Consider the following 24,104-nt stretch of genomic DNA (forward strand, 5'->3'; position numbering starts at 1 on the left):
GGTCATCATGAGTCATCTTGACTTTTGTCCTGCCACTGGACTTTGATGACTCTGGAAGAGATAATGAGACTGATGACACCATACAACTCTATATCACTTAAATATAACTTACCTGCAAATCAAGATACAACCCTATCATGGCACTGGTCTTTGAAAACAAAGGAATATAATAGTTAAAAGTCACCAAATTGTAATAATTAAAATTCAATTATGAGTCCCTTAGTAGCTTTAACAAATTAGTTAATCAAAGTAGAGATAGTAAAGAGAAGGAAATGTAGGAAAGAGTTATGGAGCAGTTTAGCTAAATACCCTAATTGCTTTCTAATGGAATGAAGTTCACCTCTGACAAAGGCTTTTCCAGTTAGAAGTCTAACTAGAAGTCTCTCTCTCTCTCTCTCTCTCTCTCTCTCTCTCTCTCTCTCTCTCTCTCTCTCTCTCTCTCTCTCTCTCTCTCTCTCACTCTCACACACACACACACACACACACACACACATTCCCTCATTACACATAAAAACAATTTTAAAATATTTTTTAAAGTTTTGAGTTCCAAATTCTCTCCCTTTTGACTCTTTCTTCCTTCCTTCTTTCTCCCTTCTCTGAGATGGTAAGCAATCAGATATATATTTTACATGTGCAATGATACAAAATATTTTTCTATATTAGTCATTTTATAGGAAAGATCTCAAATTTTAAAAAAAGGAGAAGAAAGAAAATAAAATATAGTATGTTTCAGTCTGCAAATAGACTTCATCAGTTTTTTTTTTCATGGGGCAGATCATAGTTTTCATCACAAGTCTCTTGGGATTGTCCTGGATCACTGCATTGCTGAGAATAACTAGGTCATTCACAGTTGTCCATCAAGAAATATTGTTTTCACAGTGTGCAATGTTTTTCTGATTCTGCTCACTTTACTCTGCATCAGTTTCATGTAAGTCTTTCCAGATTTTTTTGTCATTTCCTATAGCTCAATAGTATCCCATAACAATCATATGCTACAACTTGCTCAATTGATGAACAACCCCATAATTTCCAATTATTTGCTATCACAAAAAGAGCTGCACTAAATATTTTTGTACAAATAGGTCTTTTCCCTCTAACCGCCCCCCCCCTCCTTTAAAAAAATCTCTTTGGGATATAGCCCTAGTAATGTTATTGATGGATCAAAGGGTGTGCACAGTTTGAACACAGTTACAAACTTTCCCTCAATTTTCAATTCAAATACAGCTTTGCCTTTTATTAGCTATGTGATCTTGGGCAAGTCATATACATTATCACTTTGGGTCTCCCCTCTATTCATCTGAAAACTAGGGAAAAAATATTTACCTTACTGATTTTATTCTTTACGAGATGTAACACTGGGCCATATAATATTTCCTGGGAACCTCACTTTCGTTATCTATAAAAGGAGTGGGAGACTAGAGAATCTCTTTAAAAACATTTGTTATTTATTTTGAACATTAATTAAAAATTTTTTGCGATTCAACTTCTCCCCCTCCCCAACACGTTGAAAAGGCAAAGCAATATATCAATTATACACGTGATGTCATACAAAACACATTTCCAAATTAGACATATAGCAAAAAAAAAAAAGAAAAAATATAGTTCAGTTTGCACTGAGTTGACTAGTTCTCTCCATGGAGTTGGATGCATTTTTCTAGAGAATCTTAAGAGATCCCGACCTTTAATTGGCTATGGCATAAGAGCATTTGGTAATTTTACTCGGTTCCTTTTTCGTACAAAGGCAGGAGTCTCTAACGTAGCTATAGTAAGTGACCACTGTTCTAAAATCCTACCCCAACCCGCGCGCAAAGCACTGTGGGGCTCATAGTTTCCTGGAGAGGAGCGTCAGTTAAAGGCTTGGGTTAAAGCGCGCCTTACAGCGGCGGGCAGTTTAGGCCAATCACACCGGTTCGAGCTACCGGAAGTGACGCTATCCGCAGGGTCAGGGGAGGTGTTGCCGTTGGCGGTTCCGTTGAACCCGACAACTTTTGGGCGGTTTTTTTCTGGGGGTAATAGAAATGGCTGCTTTCTTGAGTACCTGGATTGGTGGCGGCGGCTGAACCGTAGTCTCCGCTGCCGCCGGGGGAGAACGGGAGGCATGTAGAGGAGCGGCGGAGGAAGACGCTTCTCGGGGTCTGGTCTTTTGTCATTCATTGTCTTTTCGCTCCCGCCCTCCGGGCCTCCCCTCAGAGCCCTGGAGCGGGCCGCTCCTGGCCTTGGGTCTCCCGCGTGCGCTGGGCTGCGGTCTGAGGAGAAGGAGGAGGAAGAAGGTGCTGTGTACCATGAACTCCCCTGCCGTAGCATCTCCGACCTGGAAGAAGGACCATTTGTGGCAGATCTTGTTGGCGCTTGACTTCGAGCCCGACAAGGCCGCGGCCGAAGCGGGGAAGCTCACTACGCACACGAAGTTGGGCGCGTAAGCGGCCGGGGTGGTGATGGTGGCGGCGGTGTGGGAGAAGAGCTGTTGGATGCGAGTTGGGACGTGAGGAAACAGTCTCGAGAGGGAGGAGAGGGAAACAAGTAGTATATATTTAAGCTCTTACCTTTCATCTTAGAGTCAATACTTTGTGTTGGTTTGAAAAGCATTAAGGGCGAGGCAGTGGGGGTTAATTGACTTGTCCAGGGAGACACAGGACGTTCCTGAGAGTAGATTTGAACCCAGGTCTTCCCATCCCTAGGCCTGATTCTATCCACTAAGCTACTTAATTTGCCATAAGTAGTTTATTTCAAAGTGCCTACTTTGCAAACATGAACTGTAATAAAAATGACACTTAAACACCGAGGCTCAGAAGCTCTTTGCACCATAGTGAAGTCTCCACTTAGTTTAACCTGGATTTGGCTTAAACCCCCCCACCCCCACCCCCCATCATCCCCATTCCATGACATTTTTGTTGGCGTTTGGGAAGAGTTCTGGCTTTGGAGTCATCGGGTGCCAGATCTGACCGTGTGTCATGGGCAAGTCTCAACCCCTGCCTCAGTTTTCTCAACTGTAAAATGTGAAGATCAAAATGTAGCATTTTTTTAAAGTGCTGAGCAAAATGCCTGGCAAATAGTAGGTCTTTAGAAATGCTTGTTTTTTTCTTTTCCCAACTGTAAAATAACTGCCCTTTGTGAGGATCAAATGAGTTATTTTGAAAAGGGCTTAGTAGAGTGGCACATTGTAGGTGCTATAGAATTGCTTATTTCTTGTCTTCCTCAACTGTAAAAGGAGGATAATGATAGCACTTCCCTTCCAAAGTTGTTTGAGGATCAAATGAGGTAATGTTTGTAAAATGCTTAGTACAGTCTCTGGCATATAGTAGACTTTGTAGGAATTCAAGCTATATTGTTGTGAAGACCCAACTGAAATAATGTTTGCAAAATGCTTAACATATAATTATACATTATATAATTATAATAATATAAAGGCCAGTTGTCATTATGTAATGATTGAAGTGGTCCTAAGTTGAACATAGAACAAAACAGAAGATTTGGGAATTCTTCTGAAGGTTCCACATGGAATTTCAGAGTCTCAGTATCTTAGAATTGGAAAGAACCTCAGAGTCCATGGAATCCAACTTTTTTTTCCTCTTTATTTTATGTTAATAACAAATTTCCACATAAGGAATCCAATTCTTAATAAAGAATTCCATAAATACTTTTCTGGAAGATGTATCCCATTATAATAAACCTACATTACATTGTTACAAGTAAAATGTTAGAGTCAAAAGGGACCCTTGAGATAATCTACTTCATCTTTCTTATTTTGCAGATGAAAATTTGAGGCCCATAGAAAATAGACTAGGATAACTCATGTTTTAAAAGTACTTTACAATTTACAAAGCCTTTCACTATCAGTGAGGTAGGTTATACAAAGATTATTCTCATTTTACAGATAAGGAAGGTGAAATTTAGAGTGGTGAAGTGAATTGTTCAAGATAGTAAACATCAAAGTATTTATCTCAATCCAAACCCTTCCACTTATTAACATATTGCTTTTTCCATTATGGGGCTCAGCTTCCTAGAGAGGGTTGGAAGAAAGTTGGAAGTAGAGAGATGTAGATGGTCGGAAACATAAAGTATCCTCAAGTTTTCCTTTTATCTCACTTAGAAGATATATCATTTTAGTTGGTAATTGTCTTATATTTAGTGAGTCACAAACTTTCATTAAGTTAGATTGTAGCCTTAGCTTAATCATTTTTCTTTTCCGAATCTCAGTTCCTTTACCAATAAATGAGGATTTAGTCTCAATATCTCTAAAGGTCCCTTGAATGCTAAGATTTTGATATTTATTCTTTTTCAGTAGGTCAGCTGGTAGAAGTGAGAAATAATATTACTCTACAGTCCCAACCTGTTAGAGCTGAATAGGATCCTTAGATACACTAAAATCTGTAGAGGGGAAATCATTTGTCCAAATTCACATGTATTAGATAGCAGAGTGGGATTAGAATCTGATTCTCTTAATTTCAAACAATCTTCCTGTACACTGACTCAATATCTTTAAACCCCTGTACACTGATTGACTCACCTCTAACAGTAATGTCTTTCTTGTACCATGTAACTAAAGCTCTTAATATTTTTTTGTATGTTTAATTTTTCCTCAAGAACAGACTTTCCTTATATTTTCCTGGTTGGAGAAACTGAAGCAATAAAGAGGCTAACAAACTGGTTATATTAACTCTGATAAAGCTGGGATCAAAGCATAGATCTCATTCTTAATTAGGGCTCCATGCTCTGCTGGATTAGGCCCTTTTGATGAGAATTTCTAATAACAGAACAAATGTTATACATTATTTGTTCCTTTTGATTAGTATTTTCTAGAAATACACTTAATTTTTATAAATTGTACACTGTAAATGAGAAGTAAAATTGTTTTCATCTTTGATATTCACTAACTACTCTCTCTTATCTTTTAAAAACCAATTAGGAACATGTTTGACAAACCTAACAATGATGCCTTTCACATAGTTGCCTACTTTTTGTTCACTGCTCTGAATCCTTCCCATGCCAAAGAAGTCTTCAGGTGAGCAAAATTTTCTTACTTTATCCATCTTTGTATATCAGATTGTAATATCTGTAAATTTAAATAAATTGTTATAATTTAGGATTTAAAATTTGGTCTGAAAATTTTCTGAGTAATTTCAAAGCTTATGATATTTTCATAGGATATTTAAATTTGTAGTCAGATCCTTGTGTAGTTTAAGTTCTAGAAATGCATCACTATTTTACTATTCTTATAAATGTTAAGTATGCATTAGAGTCAGAGTCAATTAAAAGCAACTCAACATTTTGCTTTCTTTTCTGCTGTGACAAAAGGACTTTTTTCTTTGGCCCTAGTTTGCCTAAGCATTCAACTCTTATATGACTTTATTTGGGGCTTATCACCTCATTGTGATTGCCTTACTTTGGTCGAATGCAATATTAAAATTATGTATTTTTTGCTCAAGTTCAGATTTTGGTTATTTTAATTTTACCTGCAACTTTGTGTCAGAATTAAGCTCTGAGCTGCAAGGAGCAGAAAGCTATTTCCTTTAAACTTAATCTTTATGTAAATCACTTACTATACAACCCTGTTACTGTCACCCACAGTTTATTAAATGCCTTACAATGATAATTTTTACAAGGATATTTGAATTATGTGACTGAGACCCAGACTTCAGTAACCCTGTTATTATGACTATCCTTTGAAAGAGAAAATACAGATGGAGGGAAATTATGATTTATAGCTTTCTGGAAAAAAAAAAGGCAAAACTAATTTCTAGTTAGATAAAGATGTTAGAAGATAATGTTCATTTATCCAAGTCAATATATGGCCTGTAGGGATCCTTAAATATAGTTAGTGGCCCTCTGTTTCTATTTGAGTTTGAACCTGCTGCATTAGACTAGTGGTTTCTTTGATTTTATTTTCTATTTTAAAGGTGATTCCTCTTAGGAGCTTAGTTATATTTTGCTTTTCATTCAACAAGTACTTATTGAATACTTGGATTGAATTGTTTTTTTTTTTTAAGCCCTTACTTTCTGTCTTACTGTGTATTGGTTCTAAGGCAGAAGAGTGGTGAGTGAGGGTTAGGCAATTGGGGTTAAGTGACTTGCCTAGGGTAACACAGCTAGGAAGTGTCTGAGACCATATTTCAACCAAAGCCTTTCTCTCTTCAGGCCTGGCTCTTTATCTTATTAAGTCACCTAACTTGCATTGATTTGTAATAAATGCTACATAAAAAGTAAATAACATAATCCTTTCTCATAAATTTCTTTAGTGTCTGTGTAGATAGACATTATAAATACATTAACCGTGATTGTGTTACTATTCCTTCTTATTTGACTCAATCAGGATATGTGGTCTTCACCCCATTTCAGTGTGCGAGGTCTTGATTTTTCTTCTTTAATTTCTTTTTTTTTTCCTTCTAAAAAATAAAAAGGTTCTGTTGGCCTCCACTAGACCGAAAAGCTGATGCTGAATTTCGGAAACAGTGCTGTGAGTGGTTGAAAAAAATTTCTGTGAGTATTCTTATTCTTAAGGTAGAAAATTCAGCTTTAATATTTTTCAGAACTGTGTTTTAATGTTGTTAGATGTATTAAGAACTTATCTGGGAAAATATTAATTGACATAATCTTGGGTTTGGATTTTTTCTAAATGTTCTTTTTATGTAAGGAAACTTTTAGAAAGTATTTTTATATTCAGAATTGTACATTTTTAAGAAAGCAAAACTAAAGGCTAGGTGAGAAAAATTAGATTATATACAAATAAATATTTTGAGGTATTTGTTTAAAAAGAAACTCTGCTAACTGTAGATAACTTTTTTCATTAATGAGGTCAAGACTTGTGGCTTTATTACTTGTTATTATCTAGATTCCTCTAATTTTGAGGAATCTCAATGATCTCTTGGAGACCTTGGCTCTAATACTTATATGCTGGGACTAAAAAATTTGTCTTAAGATAATAAGTGCTGTGTTCTGTAACCTGACTTCTGTTTGTAAGTAACCATTCTTTATTTATCCTCTCTTCTTTCCCTTTCCCTCATCCCTTTATTTTTTTTGTAAAGATATTTTACCAATTACATGTAGTACTAATTTTACACATAAGTTTGTTTTTTTTTTTTGAACCCTTACCTTCCATCTTGGAATCAATATTGTGTATTGGTTCCAAGGCAGAAGAGTGTAAGGGTTAGGCAATGGGGGTTAAATGACTTGCTCAGGGTCACACAGCTGGGAAGTGTCTGAGGCCAGATTTGAACCTAGGACCTCCTGTCTCTAGGCCTGGTTCTCAATCCACTGAGCTACCTAGCTGCCCCCAAGTTTTATTCTAAAGTTATATGATCCAGATTATCTTCCTCCCTTCCCTCCCCTTTACTGGAGCTGGCAAGCAATTTGATCTGGGTTATACATGTATTATGCAAAACATTTCCATCATGTTCATTTTTATAAGAGAATACTCATAAAATTTAAAACTCAAAAACCCAGATAAATTAAAATAAAAATTATATATGTTTTGATCTCCATTATAACTCCAACAGTTCTTTCTCTGGAGGTGGATAGCATTCTTTGTCATAAGGCCCCTTCAGAATTTTCCTGGATTGTTTGTATTGTTGAGAGTAACTAAGTCTTTCACAGTTGACCATTCTGCAATATTGACTCTTACTGTGTACAGTGTTCTCCTGGTTCTGTTTATTTTACTCTGCATCAGTTTATGTAAATCTTTCCAGCTCTTTCTGATATCTTGCTGTTCATCATTTCTTATACCACAATAGTATTCCAGCACCATCTCATCCTTCCATTTTTAATAAGACTTTTATTTCATACTTAACTATATTCTTTGTTGCTGAGATGACTAAGTGGGGGAGTTTAGGATTCAGATCAGTGTTTTTCTTTTTGTCACCTGTTGCTTTCTCTAATCAAGGAATTGGGGAAGGGTATGTACTAGTATGTATATGCTAAATGCTTTTTACAAATAGTATATTATTTGATTTTTACAACATCTTTTTGGGGTAGCTGCTATTATATTCATTTTTCAGTTGGGAAAACTGAGGCAAAAAAAATTAAGTGACTTACTCAGGGTCATAAATACTTGGGGCCAGATTTGAATCTTTGAGATTTCTGGCCTAGTTTTCAAATCCACTGTACCACCATTTGTCTCTGCCTAAGTAGTTATAATGAAAGCAAGGATAAAACAGGTCAGACAAGTGAAGAGCCTTGCCTCACAAGACACCTAGGGAGTTTTTGATATGACCAGAATTCTTGACTCTCACTTTAAAAAATTCGTCTAGTAATTTTATTTTAATACTTTAAAAATATTTTTAAAAGAACTAATTTTGTGCTCTACTTTAAGCAAGGAAACCATAAGGCAGGTAGATGCTAGCATAACATGTGTGAGTAATTTACAGCAAGAACAGATCTCCTAAGAAGATAACCAAATTTAAATTCATTTTTCCCCCCTCAGGATGAATGTGGAAGCAGCTTTCCTCAAGTCGTTGGTTCATTGTTTCTTTTTCCTGGTGGCCCTAAGTTTGTTGAGCTCATGTACTGTTTTGCAAGATTTGTTGCAGTACAATATATTAAAACCAACTCTGAATGTAAGTTAAACAAAATGGTACTAATTTTATATTTTGAGAAATAAAACAGGATCTTTTGTAGACCATCAAGAGATGGCTTAAACCTAAAATAAAGTAAGTTTTAATTGTGATGGTCAAATGCAAAAAATAATTAAGTGTCTTTTAGAATGGTTTGGTCCAGTTGCATCACTAATACACTTCTGCCTCACATTTTAAATTATTATATTAAAACTTTGTTGTTTTGAATTCTGGATGAAGGTGAGTCTTCAAATTTTTTGGTAAGGAAATTTTGTTGTAATAGTGATTTTAGTGAGATTTGACATATGGCCTGAGTCTAAAGAGAATTTTTTTCTAATTACATGTAAAATAATTAAAATAATTTAAAAACACTTTTTACAATTTTTAATTCCAAATTCCTGAAAAGGCAAGCAGTTTAATTTGATAAAGCTTATACATGTGTAGCTGTGCACAACAAATTTCTATAGTAATCATGTTGTGAAAGAAAAAACATTAAAAAACCCCAATAAAAAGAAAAATATTAAAAAAAAACCCCAGCCCAATGTGCTTCCATCTGCATTCATATCCCCTCAGTTCTTTCTTTAGAGGTAGATAGCATTTCTTATCGTAGGTACTTTAGAATTATCTTAGATCTTTGTGTTGCTGATAATAGTAAAGTTATTCATAGTAGATCATCATCCAATACTGCTGTTACTGTGTATGGTGTTTTCCTGGTTCTTCTCACTTCACTCTATATCAGCTCATGTAAGTCTTTTCTTTTTTTTTTTTATGAAAGTCTCCTGCTCATCATTTCTTATTGCACGATGGTGTTCCATCACAATGATACCCCATAACTTGCTCAACCATTCCTCTATTGATGGGCATCTCCTCAATTTCCAATTCTTATCCACCAGAAAAAGAGTTACCATAAGTATTTTTGAACACAGTGGTCCTTTTTCTTTTTTTCTAGGTCTCTTTGGAATGCAGACCTAGTTGGTATTTCTGGGTCAGAGAATTCTAACAGTTTTATAGTCCTTTGGGCATAGTTCCAGATTGTTCTCTAGAATGTTTGGATCAGTTCACAGCTCCACCAACAGTGCCCCAGTTTTCCCACATTCTGTTTAACATTTATTTGGTTTTCTGTTACATTAGCCAATATGCTCAGTGTGAGGTGATATTTTAGAGTTGTTTAATTTGCATTTCTTTAATCCATTGTGATTTAGGGCATTTTTACATATGATAGCTTTGATTTCTTCTGAAAATTGCCTGTTTGTATCCTTTGACCATTTATCAATTGAGGAATAACTTGTATTATAAATTTGTATGTGCTTTGAATCTTACAGGAAAGCTTATTAAAACTGAATTATTCATTTCAGCAACAGAATCTGAATAAATATTGTGTTAGGCAGTAGAAACAACTACCATTAGATAAGACATCCATGGAGTTTTTATTTTATTTTATATATTTTTTTGCAGTTGGTTTCTTTTTATTTTCTTTTAATTTTAATTTTTAAATATTTTTCCATGTTTACTTGATTCATTTTCTTTCCCTCCCTTATTTCCTCCCCAGAGCCAATAAGCAGTTCCACTGGGTTGTACAAATGTTATCACTTAATAACCTATTTCCATATTATTCATTTTTGCTATTGAGCAATTTTTTAAAGCCTAAACTCCTAATCACATACCCATATATACATGCGGTAAGTGATGTCATATGTTTTGCTTTTGCATTTCTACTCCCATAGTTCTTTCAATGTGGATAGCATTCTTTCACAAGAGTCCTTCAGGAGTGTCCTGGCTTGTTGCATTGCTAATAGTAGCAAAGTCATGGAGCTTATATTTTAATAGGAGGTTGACATCTGCATGCATGTAACCAATGCACAATAAATATATTTGGGACAAAATAGTGCTTTGTAAGGTATGAGGGGCCAAACTTACTAAGGGTTACTTTAAGAGAAAAATGGGAATCAATGAAAAAGGCAGGTGTTGTTAGCATTGTTGGAGGAGTACAAGGAGAATGTGTTGCACCAGAAAGTGGGGAGAAGGTAATATGATATGATATTTTCACATGTAAAGGTTTGTTAAGGGTTCTTTTCCCACTGGTGTCCCCATTTTACAGTTGAGGAAACTAGAAGCCTTAGAGGTTAAGTGACTTACCCATGGAATCTAACAGCTACTAAGTGTTTGAGGCTTCCTAATTCAAGTTAAGGACTTTTTTCCCTATTTTTTCCTTTTAGAAAGGTTAGGCCATCAGTGTCAATATTGAGAGTTTCAAGGAGAGGATGAGGACTTTTTCAAAATAAGATGAACAAAAAAATTATATTAATAAAATAATAGATCTTATTTAATGCAAAATATATATGCTTTTCAGTTCTTTGTGTATTTTGGGCTAACAAATTTGGTTTGTCCCTCTTAAATATTTAACTTTCTTGGTTTACTATACTGTTATCTTTGGGATTTGGGACTTATCATTCAAAAAGAATGGTACAATGTTTTTTCTTGTCTCCTTCCCTAGTTTTGATGGATATTTTCAGTAGGATGCTTAAGGGTTTTTAAGAAATCTATAGCTTGAATGAAGAGGTAGAATGTTGGTCTTATCTTAGATAACATGAGATTGGAAGGGATAGTTTTTGCAGCAGGTGACATGATTGAGCATCCTGAGAGATGAGAATGATGAGAAGCTACAAAGACAAAACTCAATATGAATAAATTAAATTCTGCACCTGGGTTCAGAAAAAACATTCTGCAAGTACAGGGTGGGGACAGATGTGATTTGAAAACAGTTCATGTAAAAGAGACTCAAGAATTTGGGAAACTCTAAAGCCATTTGTTATTGATGCATCAAAAAATTATGATCCTCAGGTGCATTAATAGAAGTGTGAATTAAAGGGGAGAGTAGTTCTCGTTTTCTCTGCTATATTCTACAACTGGAATGCTTTGTCCAGATATTATGTACCACATTTTAGGAAGTTCTTTTTAATGTGTTAGAAAACCTTCATAGCATCATGACTAGGCTAATCAGGAAGTTTGAAATAATATCATTTTCTTTTTTTTTTTTTAAACCCATGCCTTCCATCTTGGAATCAATACTGTGTATTGGTTCCAAGGCAAAAGAGTGGTAAGGGCTAGGCAATGGGGGTTAAGTGACTTGCCCAGGGTCACATAGCTGGGAAGTGTCTGAGGCTAGATTTGAACCTAGGACCTCCTGTCTCTAGGCCAGCTGCCCCCTAATATCATATTCTTAATGATTAGAACTGTCTAAAACTAATTGGCTGCCTTGGTATAGTGAGTTCTCTATTATTGCAAGAGTTTGGATTGACAGGGAGGTTGTTGAAGGAATTTATGCTTTGGGTAGGGAATTATACCAGATAATTTGAGATCACTGATATTGATTCCTTTTTGTGCCAACAATTACTTGTTAGTCTGTATTTGTTTTGTAAATGAAAGAAGGAAAAACAACCCAGTGTAAATTCTTTAGATTCTTATAGTCTTAGTTAACTAAATAATTAAAATGATTTGACATTATGTAGCTTTTACTTTTTTAATCCTATCTTAGTATATAAATAATTGAAAGTTGACTCAGCTTTTCTTGAAATACTATTTAACCATTTGGATAGGAATATTTTACAGTTACATCTGCTGTTAGCAATCTCTTAGTTAAATGCTATGTTGCTAAAAGTAAATTAGTTTGAATAGTAAGCTATTTGTAACTTTTTTGTATTGTAACATTTAGGTTCTAATAATAAGTACTTCATAGAGACATTTAATAAGAAGTCTCAAGAGCCCTGTAAGTCCTTTACAAGATGTTACATAGGACGTACCAGGTTTTTACAAATTTTACAAAAAGAAGATTCTCTGATTCGACAATACCAGGAAAATTCTCAGTAAGTAATGGGTTTGTTTTGCTAAAAAGGAAATTTTTCAGTTATTCAATTATATCTTAAGCTATACCTGCTTCAAAATTGTTCTTAAAAATAGAATATGATGTAATAGCTTAAAGGAACATTTTGCTGAGAGGTTCCCTCACTAGGTGTAGGTTGGAAATGGAGGCCTATATAAAAATTCCTTGAAACTTGTTCTGAAATGCCTGCTTGCTAATACTGCTATGCTTGTGTGGAATGAGAGATAGTATGGTATAGTGGATAGCAAGATAGACTTGTAGTCAGGAAGACTTCAGGTGGAATCTCTTCTTAGATACTTATTAGCTATGTGATCATTGGGGAAGTCATTTAACCTGTCTGAACCTCAGATAAGGGGGTTGGATTTGATAACCGATCTCTAAAGTCTCTTCTAGTCCTAAATTTATGATCCTATTATATAAATCTATTCCTTTTTAGCCAGCTGTTAAATAAAGTTTGAAGAGTATATATTCAGAGGACCTTAAAAATCATCTTTCGTTTTGCTTGGGTAAAAATGGAGAAAGTGTAAGGATAACATACAAGTAATTTCCCCCCCTATGTTCCTTAGTATGAAAGAGGGAATTAAGTTATTTGAACATAACCATAAATTATTTTATTTACTTGCAGATCATTAATTAAAGAAATAAGAGATTTGAATACACAATATAGTGAATTGCAAAAATTACAAAAGTAAGTATTTCAGATATACTTTTATTCGGCCTGGGTTTGTTAACTAATTCAGAAGTTGACTTAATTACAAAACAGTATGGTTTTTGTTGTAGTTAACTAAATTATTTAATTTTTAACCAGAAAGAACCAGAATGAAGACCCAAGGGACATATTAGAAAAAGTTCAAAAGGTGAGACTTTTCTGTGTCATGAAAGTTTGTCCTTGTTGCTATATTGTAGTTTTCTACAGGCACCATTACCTTAAAACTGCTAAGCATTGCTTTTTCTATTCTTTTTGTTACTTACTAGTAAAAACCTCCTCCATAAATTCTGGCCTGGAGAATACTCAGATATTCATGAACCTGTGGTTTCTGTCACTTCCTTGATGCAAAAAAAACCCCAACCCATCAAGGGCAGCTCAGTGGATTGAGAGTCAGGCCCAGAGATAGGACGTCCTGGGTTAAAATCTGTCCTCAAACACTGCCTAGCTGTGTGACCCTGGGCAAGTTATTTAACCCCCATTGCCTAGCCCTTACCACTCTTCTGTCTTGGAACCAGTATTGGCTTCGTTCCAAAACAGAAGATAAGAATTTAAAAAAACAAAAACAAAAAAAACCCATCATCCTTATTCATGTCTGGATACTCCCTTAAGTTTGGTATATTTTATAACTTGCTTGAGAGTTCAAGGATGATGAGAATTGTTTCAAAATAAAATAAATATTTAAAAAACTCCATTAAGAATAAAATAACAAACTTTATGTTGGTTAATGCAAAATTACCTTTTTAAGTCCTTATGCAATGTTTTGCTATCTACTTGATTTCTCTTGACATGTTATGTATTGTTTATTCTCTGTCAGTAGTATGATTTTTTTTTGTTTAATAATAAGCCATATTCTCCCAGTGACTGAAAAATCTCTTGACTGAGAAGTACTTCTAAAAGTTGTAGCAGAGCTTTCAGACTATTATGGTGCCATTTTGTAAATTATCCTTAAACACTTTTAAGAAGTTAATATTTTTACTCTTAGTAAATTAATTTTCTCTACCCATAATTTCTTAGTTCATTCAATAATCAGTCTATTTAGTCTCTTTCTATCTTTTAAAAAAAAATCTCTACTTTCAAAGGTTCGATTGATGTGGGATTCTGTGATGGAAACTCTTACATTTTTGGAAAAAGAAAGAGAAGTTGTTAATTCGGTCATTACAGGTCATGTTGATCAGTATACTTTGGATGGAGCTGGTGTTGCTATTAAGGTTCCAAGGCTCTTACTGGACAGAATTGAAAAACAAATGTGCCACGTAAGTTCTTGATTTCATACAATTAAAAAAAGTGACTTTCACTTAACTTGTCTTATTTTACTGCTCTAATAAAATATGTGAACCAACAATTTTCAAAAAAGTTTTCTGGGGGTAGCTGGGTAGCTCAGTGGATTGAGAGCTAGGCCTAGAGACGGGAGGTCCTAGGTTCAAATCTGGCCTCAGACACTTCCTAGTTGTGTGACCCTGGGCAAGTCACTTGACCCCCATTGCCTAGCCCTTACCACTTATGCCTTGGAGCCAATACACAGTATATTGCCTCCAAGATGGAAGGTAAGGTTTTTAAAAAAAAAAAGTTTTCTGTGATTTACTTAAGTGTTTCATTTTGAACACATATAGTAGGTTAAATTTGCCTAATTCAAGTTAATTCTTTTTAGTTGCAACATGATGAACACAGAGATTAGCCACTTTTTCATGATGTGATCCTGCATGAAATTTAAACCTATGATATCTCAGTTGTTCTTCATTTTCTTACATCAATTTCATGCAAAGTAGTTCCCCTTATTTATGCAGATCTTCTCATGTAGCTTTGAGGTTTTATTTTTTTACATAAAATTAATTAGGTAGAACAGTATAACTCAACAATATTTTGAATGCTATAATCAGTCTATCCATCAATAGATCTCTTCATTAAGATTATATTTGATTATTATTTGTTATGAGACTTAGATTTTTGAAAGACTTTGCACAATATATTTTTATTTTGTAATCTACATTCAGATAATGAAACTAGTGCTATCAGTCTCATTGATCTCTTCTTTCTCCCTTTTTAAAAACAGTTATTTATAGGAAACCTTTATGAAGCTGGAAAATTGAATCTTTTAACTGTTATTCAGTTATTAAATGAAGCCCTGAAGATTTTAAAAAATGAACGTAGTCGTACTGACCAAACAGGATTGACAGCAGATCTTAATTTTGTTGAGAGAGAGGCCAGAGTTCAGAAAATCACTTTATCACATGTGAAGCAGTTGAGGTATGGAGTGGAAAAAACATTTTCCTGGAAGAAAATACACTGGATTTATAAGTCTTGACTGACATTGACTAGCCCTATGTCTTTGAGAAAATTGCTTTGTCTCTTTGGGATTCAGTTTCCTCATCTGTAATGAATTTGGATGATTGGGATTTGTGTGCTTATTTTAAAAATATTTTAATAGCTGTTGCAATGTAATTGGTTTCCTTTGTAATTTTTTAAAAATTTTATTCATTTAAAAATATTATTCTGAGGTTTTACTAGACTGCTGAAGGAATGATACAAAAAGGGTTAAGAACTCCCAGACTAGATATTTTATTGTCATTTCCACTTCTAATCCATTTGAAACTGAGAAAGCTTCCTAGGAAGGCTGGTTGTAGATAATGTCTATCAGTAGAATGTTTGCTCTTAATATAGTTACATCTTCTTTCAGCCTTGCCAAATAAATATACAGAATTTAGTAGCCCACACTCTTTCCTTTTACCAATCTCTAACAAATTTATGAAGTATCCAGTAAAATCAGTATACTTTTTTCCTTGTTTGGCTTAAATTGCCCACCCCTTTCCTTTACTTAAAATGAGTATCCTATTTGATATTTTTCCATTGTTTTGTAAAGATAAAAAAATTAATATTCAGTACTTCAAGTATTATTTTAATACTATTTTATTATTACTATTAACAATACTATTATTAATACTATTAATTAATTAATTGATAATACCATTAATAATACTATTAATACCACTTAGAGAGAAATTAAAAAAAATGCTGATACCATCCAGAGAGACAGGACTCCCGGCAGAGAGCAACAACATGGATAGTCCAAACTGAATACCAAATTAACCAATGACACAGGACAGAAAAAGAAAAAGGGGTTTGTGGGATATGTAATCTCTAGGGTTCAAGAATCTAAATCAATACAGTTTAGAACCATTTTTAGAGTCAGGTCTGCTTAGGTACATAATGGGAACTTTTTCTTAAAGTCAACTATAGCCCCCTTATTCTTACAAGAAAGTGTACCTGTTGTAGATAGTGAGTTAGAGAGAATAATATAATTTGAATTAATATTGAAAAATATTATGTTGTGAAGATAAGATTGGAATCCCTTAAAAAGAAGGTACTATTTACAGTCCATGTTATTTATAGATTATTCCTTTAGTTCTAAGAATTAATGTTACATTTAAAATAAATATTTACTTTGGGCTTCTGTTACTCTTGGCTTCTATTACTCTTACCAGTTTATTTTCCATATTAAAGTTTTTCAACATTTTCATTAAAATGCTTCTCTACTTTTTGTGATTTTGAGCATGTTTTATCTGTTAATAGGTATAAAATAAAACAAGAGGCTGCTCTTATAAGGCAATCAAATGCTGAAAAACAAAGAAAATGGAGTAAGAAGTGGGAAGAGTTCCTTAATCAGGCTCCTTTTAGTCTAATTAAAGATGAGACACCAGTAAGTAAAGCTGAGGTTAATGTTTTTGCTTTGTTGTTGTTATTCAGGCATTTAGTTATGCCTGACTCAAGATCATGAACTATATACTGACTTGGGTTTTTTTTAGCAAAGATTCTGGGTTCCAGTTCCTTCTCTAGGATTTTGTTTTTGGAGGACTCTTATGGGAAGAATTTGACTTTTTGCCTACCTAAAATTGGTATATGTAAAATTGGTATATTTGTAGTGTTTGGATCAGTATTTTTAAGGTCCAGAATTCAAATATGATTTTGCTTCTATATTCTAAATAAATGTATCATGAAACTGTATAATGTAGTCATTGTGTTTGGCAATTTCAATCTGAGATACAGATTTTTTTAATGAAGATATATATTGACTGTAACCTCTTAAGTTCTTTTTTTTTTTTTAAACCCTTACCTTCCATCTTGGAGTCAATACTGTGTATTGGCTCCAAGGCAGAAGAGTGGTAAGAGCTAGGCAATGGGGGTCAAGTGACTTGCCCAGGATCACACAGCTGGGAAGTGTCTGAGGCCAGATTTGAACCTAGGACCTCCCTTTTGTAGGCCTGGCTCTCAATCCACTGAGCCACCCAGCTGCCCCCTAACCTCTTAAGTTCTAAATCACTTTAGCAGTTCAAGATAGAGGAACTTGGTGGGGACAGATGGAGGAGGAAGGAGTTAACTAAAGTTTCATAATTCTCTACTGTTTGTATCTTCATCAAGTATAAAAAAAGAAAACTGATTTTATAAAAAAAATTGGTAAATTTGGCTGTCACAAAGAATAACAATTTACTTAAAATATTGCAGTAACAATAACTAAGATACATTTATTTAAAGATGCTAATCTTATTTGTTTTAAGGCCCTGGATCTTTTACCAGCAATGTCTCCTCTTTCATTTGATCCTGCTTCAGAAGAAGTTTATGAAAATAGTGTCTTCTTTCGATATCCCATATCACTTCCAGGTTTGTTGTTCATGTGACTTCTTCCAAGAATTATTTAGTTTTTGAATTTTTGTGGTGAACATTTTAAGTTTTTTAAGCTTTTCCTGGATAATGTTCCTGAACTATAAGGAGCTGGGTTAGTTTTCCAGGATCTAGCTGGGATATTGATGGAATATTGTTATCAGATTTTAGTATTAGAAGGGATTGGAAAGAATACTTGTTGAAACCTTTAATTTTATAAACATAGAAACTTAGCCCAAGAAATGTTAAGTGACTCACAGGATTTTTAGGAATAGCCAGGCTTGAATTGATGTTTCTTGACTCTACCATGTTACTGCTACTAAATCTTGGATATGAATTGGGTAAGGGAGCTGATTTTAGAAGTTCATTATGATCAGGTGGGACACAAGATGGGAAAATTAGGTGATCTTAGATAGTTGAATCCTGGTTGTCAGTTTTTAAGGCATGCAGGACTGATACAGAGATGCTACTTTGATCCTTTGGCACAGAGAGAGAGCTTCAGGCAGAGGTAATACTTGTCCTGAAAGGATCTTTATGGAAGTGTATTCTAGTCTGCAAATTTTTCTTTCTTCCATATTTCAATCTTATTGGTTTGATTTATCTTTTTGGGGATACAGTGTTTCATATGATTATTGATTTAGAGCTACAAGGTACCTTAAGGGATCATTGAATTCAGCCCCATCATTTTATAAATGAGGAAACCAAGGCCTCAAGTGGTCAAGTGACTTTCTTGCTGCCACAGGTCTATTAAATATATGGGATGAGATGACTTTTGACTCTTTTAAGTCCTGAACTCTGTCCACAACATTAGACCTCTCCTATCTTTTTGATGCCCATTTTAGTCCTGGTAGGTATATTTTGAAAAAGGTGACCTCTTAGGTTTCTCCTACCTCTGAAATTCTTTGATTATGTCTCCCTGGTATCAGAGAATTGTGTTTAGAGCCCACTACTGTCATCATAAAAGCTTTTGGACCTTATAAGAAGGAAGATCACAGCTTAGGAGACTTCACCAGAAAGTCCATGGTTTTTGAGGAACAAATAGACTAGCAGGAGATCTTTTCTCTCAGGGATCTCATCAGCAACTGTGGCTTCAGTTATCAGCTCAATGCAGATGATTTTCAAATGGCTACCAGTTTAGTTCAGGCCTTTATCAGTTCTCTGGATCCTTGCAATAACCTCTTAATTAATCTTCCTGCTTTAAGTTTTACCACTTCAGTATATCCTTTTATCACTTCCCTTCTCAAAATGCTCAAGATAATTCCTCCTTTCCTCCAGGAGATAAAAACAAATTTCTGTTTCACATTTAAAGCTCTTCCTAGTTTGGCTCTCATCTGTCCTGAACTTAGTGTACTTAATTCAACTCTGCATTTCATGTTCTAAACTGGGTATGCCATTTCCTGGAACTGTCTCCTGGGCTTTTATTTCATTCCCTCCTCACTTGGCCTGTTGGAATGAAATGCCTGACTCCTTTCAGAGCTCTGCTCAGTTGCCACCTTCTATTTGAGGTCTTTCCTGATTTTTTTTGCCCTCTATCTCAAATTTTTATTTGCTTGAATATGCACATATTACTTTCTTCTGTATACTTCTCTGTCCTATCACTTGTTTTCTACCTTCTTCCTCCCCAATCTCAGGTTCCTACTCCTATGACCCTGGGCTCTAAATAAGCATTCAGTTTATCAAGGCCATTCTTCTGTCTAATACCCAATACCCCTTAGGTTTAACGGATATCACTCCTTCCCTCCCAAATCCTTTCCCTGTTCTCTTCAACTCTTGTCTGAGATCATGAATCAGGTTCTTGGTCCAAAACACTACTCACTTGGCAGCCACTGCCTTTTATATGAATGTCTTTCCTAAATTAGAATGTAATCTCCATGAGCTCAGAGATTGACTTGCTTTTTTCTGTTTGTATTCCTAGCACTTCTCATTGTAAGCTCTTAATAAAAGTTTTTTCATTAATATACACAAATGTAAACTCCTTGAGGGCAAAGACTTAATTCTCTTGTGGGCATACTTGGAACAGTGTCTGGAATACAGGTACTTAATAAATATTCATTCTTTTCCTTAAATGTGTTTAATTCTGGGAATTAAAAAAACAAAAAGCCATGACAGAATCTATCTTTAAGGAGTTTACATTCCAATAGGGAGATTTAAACATAAATATAAAGGGGGTAGAGAATGAAGCCATTGTGGGAGTGGATTGAGACCCTTCATATAGCTCCACCAATTTCCCCCTCCCCTTTTTCTGCCTCTCTTAAGGAGTATTTGTGACCTAGCCTTCCATTTAGTTTTAGCTTCCTTTAAAAAAAACAAACCTTACCTTCCATCTTCGAATCAATACTATGTATTGGTTTCAAGGCAGAAGAATGGTAAGGATTAGGCAATGGGGGTTAAGTGACTTGCCCAGGATCACACAGCTGGGAAGTGTCTGAGGCCAGATTTGAACCTAGGACCTCCTGTTTCTAGGCCTGACTCAATCCACTGAGCTACCAGGCTGCCCCCTCTACTGGTATTACTAATTGGCAAGGGGACATGGAATAAATCGATTTTTTAAGAATTAAAAATTTATATACCAGAAGACAGTGAAGAAGTGCATGGTGGGTATGAGCAGGCTACAACATGTAACCAATGAGGAACTTCAAAAAGAATAATGGTAAAAGATACTAAAAAAATGTTGGGTAGGAAGAGAAGATGGGCTGGTCACGTGACAAGGCTAGGTGGATGATACCCTTACAAAATTTGGAGATAGTGAAAGCCTCCAGCAGAATTAGAGTGAATCCTCTGATGAAGTTATGGGGGAATGGACAATAGTTAAACAGGATAAACAGACCTAAAATAGATTATAATCAATTTCATTCAAAAGAATTCTCCAGGTGATGAGATCTCAGATGTATTTGAGACTATAGGTACTTCCATTGAGAGTAATTTTCTGCCTTGGAAGCCTTAGCTATCAACATAAACTAAACATAGATGGCTGCCCTTGGATTCCAAGCTTTTAGATGAAATTATTTCCATTGTATAGGATTCTTCATATTTCTTGCCCTTTCATTGCTTTAGCTAGAGCTGACCAATGCTTTTTCTCTTTACTTTTTCACTAAAATGCTTTATAGTATTTAATTTCTAAATTAATCTTAAACCAGTCAACATAATCCATATTGATGTTTGTTTTCTTCATCAGAGTGTTTTGCAGAGCATTTTATAAATATCTTTGAAACATGGTTAAGTAAAAATATACCTCCTCTGTATAATAATTTGTTATTGCACATTTAAGTAATTCTGTATTTATCCCATAATAGTATATAGCATTTGAGATGACTTTTTATGCTTTTATACTATAAAGTTAATGTTAAAGTGTGTTTTGAGATAGCTAGATTTTTTTGAGTTTTTTTTTTCCTTTAACTTGCCTTGCTGTAACATGTTCAAAAGTGATTACATTAAGGCAGCTAGCTGATGCAGTGGTTAGTGTTGGATTTTTCCCATGGCACTTATTAGATGATCAACTAGGCAAATTACCTAAGCTCTTTGAGACTCTTACCTCATGAGAAGAATAATAGAATCTACCTTATAAAGTTGTGAAGATCAAAGGAAATAACATTCAGAAAGTGCTTTGCAAATCTTAAAAGCAATGTGTTGCCACTACTACTATTAACTGCATTCATACAAACTTTTAATATTTGTATGATCTGAAGAATAGAATAGCAATTTTTTTTTGCCATCTTGATTTAGCATAGGGACAGGACCTACAGTTTCATTGGTATTGGGAGCTCCTCCTACCTAATGCTGTTGTCACTTGCCCTACAATTTATAATCCAAGAGTTACTTAGACTACTGAGTTACATGTCACCAGCAAGATTTGAATGTAGGTCTTTCTGATGTTGAGTCAGCAAGGTCAATTTTTATCATTCTGCCTTTAAAAAATGAGATAAATGTTTAATCAAATGCAGTTAGGAGGTTTGAACCCATGATCCAATATTATATTTTTCTCTTTTAACTATTAGTCAGGAAACCATGATTATTTTCATAATTTGTTATGTAGCCCTTTATTAGACAGCTTCTGTTTCTCTGCTTCCTGTTTTATCAATAGTTATATACACTATTTCCTTTTTTTGTATTGTTTTTGTTCCTTTTGATTATTATTTTTTTTAGTAAAAATTTAAGAGATGGCTTGAATATTTTAGAGTGGTCCACTGGATAACTAAAATTGTAATTCATCTGTTTTCTTAGATGCATCTAAGAAACATACCCAAGAAAATTTCCATGGGATGGATGATAATGCAGTAAGAACTAAGGATGACAGTGCAATAAGAACTACAGATGAACTAGTGAACAGGTAAACCCAATTTGCCTTTTTATTTTATGCCTTCTTTTAGGATATTTTCTAAAGCAATTTTTTAAGACAGTTTCATCTTCTAATTGAACTAAATAATTCTTTAGTGTCATCACACATGGAGAAAATAGACTTAATGTTTCATATATAAAGAGGTATTTTTATTTATAAGGATATAATTTTACTTTTTGAAGTCTTGAATACAAATTCTCATTGGTAGTTTGTTTATATGTGGGTTTTTAAAACTACCCTATCTCAGCAACATTTAGAAATTTCTGAATAATTTGCTAGTTATGTTTATAATTAGTGTACATAATTTCCTGATGTTTTAATTAGAAGTTTTGTTGGAGTAGGAAAGTAGTTGGGTTTCAATTCTATGCAAGTAGATTATTGTCAGTCTGCTTTCAGTTTTGAGATTAGGAAGAGGTTAAGATCATTGATCAGGATACAATATATCGCAGGATAAAAGACCAATCTGATAACAAAGTAATGTAGCATCCTACCTAATTTAGGAGAAGTAATGAAGTGATCTTTCTTTTTGACATATCTGATTATGATGAAGCAAATAATTATTTTGTTTTAAAAGCTCTTTTGCTAGTGTGAATGTGAATGTTTCACGGGGATAGTGAACTAGGTATAAGTCCATGTTCATTATAATGAACTCTCTTGGGATCTTGGCATTCTATATAATAGGATTTTGCTTTGACCAGTTGCTTGCAATCTTTTTCTCATTCTGAGGAGCCAGGGATGAAATAATTAATATCTAATATCTATAAATTAATAATTTATAGTTAGCATTTATGTTCTTGAAGGTTTGCAAAGAATTTTACAAATATTTAACTTTTATTTTCATAACCTAGGAAGTAGGTATTATTATTATCCTCATTTTGGAGATGAGAAAACTGAAGAGGTGAGGTACTTGCCCAGCACTTCAGAGGTAGCAAGTGTCTGAGGCTCTATTTGAACTCCTGACTCCAGGGTCAGGGTGCTGCCAGCCACAGATAAGATGTACTTTGATTATAATGGGGGAAGTGATCTAGAAGATGTTTTGTACATCTTCAGATTGCCATCACTTTCCTGTATCAATCTAATAGATCTTTTTCTGTTTGTGAGTAGTTTGAAAAGGGCTTTTAATTTTTTTATTTTTTAGGGGTTTGGGTCCTTGGTAGGAGTTGAAGGATAATTGTTTCTTCATGGCAGAATAGAAAAACTATGGAGTGCTATTACAGCCACAATCAACACCTGGCTCAGTGTCTCTTACATAGCAGGTACTGAATAAATGTTAGTGGAAATGAGTTCTCACAGCCTAGATTGCCTTGTGTATCTTTCCACTATGTCTTTCTTAAAAACAGACAAGAGAAAATTTTGTTTTTATTCAACAAGTATTTGTAAAGTGCCCATTAAATTTAAGACATAAATTCCAGGAGGCCTTCATTTTTTATTGTGGTGGAATTTTACATTGTCAAATTGAATTTTTGATATAACAAATATAATGGGATCTTTTCTATACATATTTCATTTAGCTGTTGACTGTAAACATGTAACCTATACCTTCTTCAAGGATTTGAAAGAGAGAGAGTATGTATGTGTGTGTGTGAGGGACTTGTAAAACTTTACTTGTAGAGATAGGCACATGTATCGATACCTTCGTTACAGTATTTTTATAAGCTTAGCTATACTATGAAGTCCATCATTTTTTGTAAGCATTTAGAGTCCACTCTTTTCAGATGTCTTAAATCATTTTCAACTATAAAAAATCATTTGAAAATATTGACACAATGTGACAGACTATCTTCCAATTAAATGCCTACCACACATTTACTGGAGTCTTAGAAGATTCCTCAAAAGATTTAGCAATAGAGGTCATCTAACAAGGTATAAAACAGACAAGGAGATATATGTTGACAAATAGGTTGCCAGCATAGTTTGCCATTATTATGGAGGTTATCCTATGCACACTTTAAATTTAAGACATCCTAGATGATGAGATCT

The 24,104-nt window shown here is 34.4% G+C and overlaps 1 protein-coding gene across 3 annotated transcripts in view; it reads left to right on the top strand.

The window, feature by feature from the left end:
* The first annotated feature begins 1,898 nt into the window (after nucleotides 1-1,898).
* HAUS6 (HAUS augmin like complex subunit 6) overlaps nucleotides 1,899-24,104 on the top strand; it is a 37,074-nt gene continuing 14,868 nt past the window's right edge. For 2 of the 3 annotated variants that reach the window (XM_056805326.1, XM_056805325.1), the window contains exons 1-12: nucleotides 1,899-2,416; nucleotides 4,907-5,002; nucleotides 6,399-6,477; nucleotides 8,417-8,549; nucleotides 12,259-12,409; nucleotides 13,052-13,114; nucleotides 13,235-13,283; nucleotides 14,215-14,388; nucleotides 15,186-15,379; nucleotides 16,703-16,829; nucleotides 17,686-17,788; nucleotides 22,010-22,115. In XM_056805326.1, coding sequence (XP_056661304.1) covers nucleotides 2,283-2,416; nucleotides 4,907-5,002; nucleotides 6,399-6,477; nucleotides 8,417-8,549; nucleotides 12,259-12,409; nucleotides 13,052-13,114; nucleotides 13,235-13,283; nucleotides 14,215-14,388; nucleotides 15,186-15,379; nucleotides 16,703-16,829; nucleotides 17,686-17,788; nucleotides 22,010-22,115 — 1,409 coding nt within the window. In that variant the 5' untranslated portion in view covers nucleotides 1,899-2,282. Of the gene's footprint in view, nucleotides 2,417-3,751; nucleotides 3,842-4,906; nucleotides 5,003-6,398; nucleotides 6,478-8,416; nucleotides 8,550-12,258; nucleotides 12,410-13,051; nucleotides 13,115-13,234; nucleotides 13,284-14,214; nucleotides 14,389-15,185; nucleotides 15,380-16,702; nucleotides 16,830-17,685; nucleotides 17,789-22,009; nucleotides 22,116-24,104 lie in introns of all 3 variants that reach the window. The other variant, XM_056805327.1, reaches the window with a different exon arrangement.

This window comes from Monodelphis domestica, chromosome 7 (genome assembly GCF_027887165.1).
Source record: "Monodelphis domestica isolate mMonDom1 chromosome 7, mMonDom1.pri, whole genome shotgun sequence".
NCBI classification, from domain to species: domain Eukaryota; kingdom Metazoa; phylum Chordata; class Mammalia; order Didelphimorphia; family Didelphidae; genus Monodelphis; species Monodelphis domestica.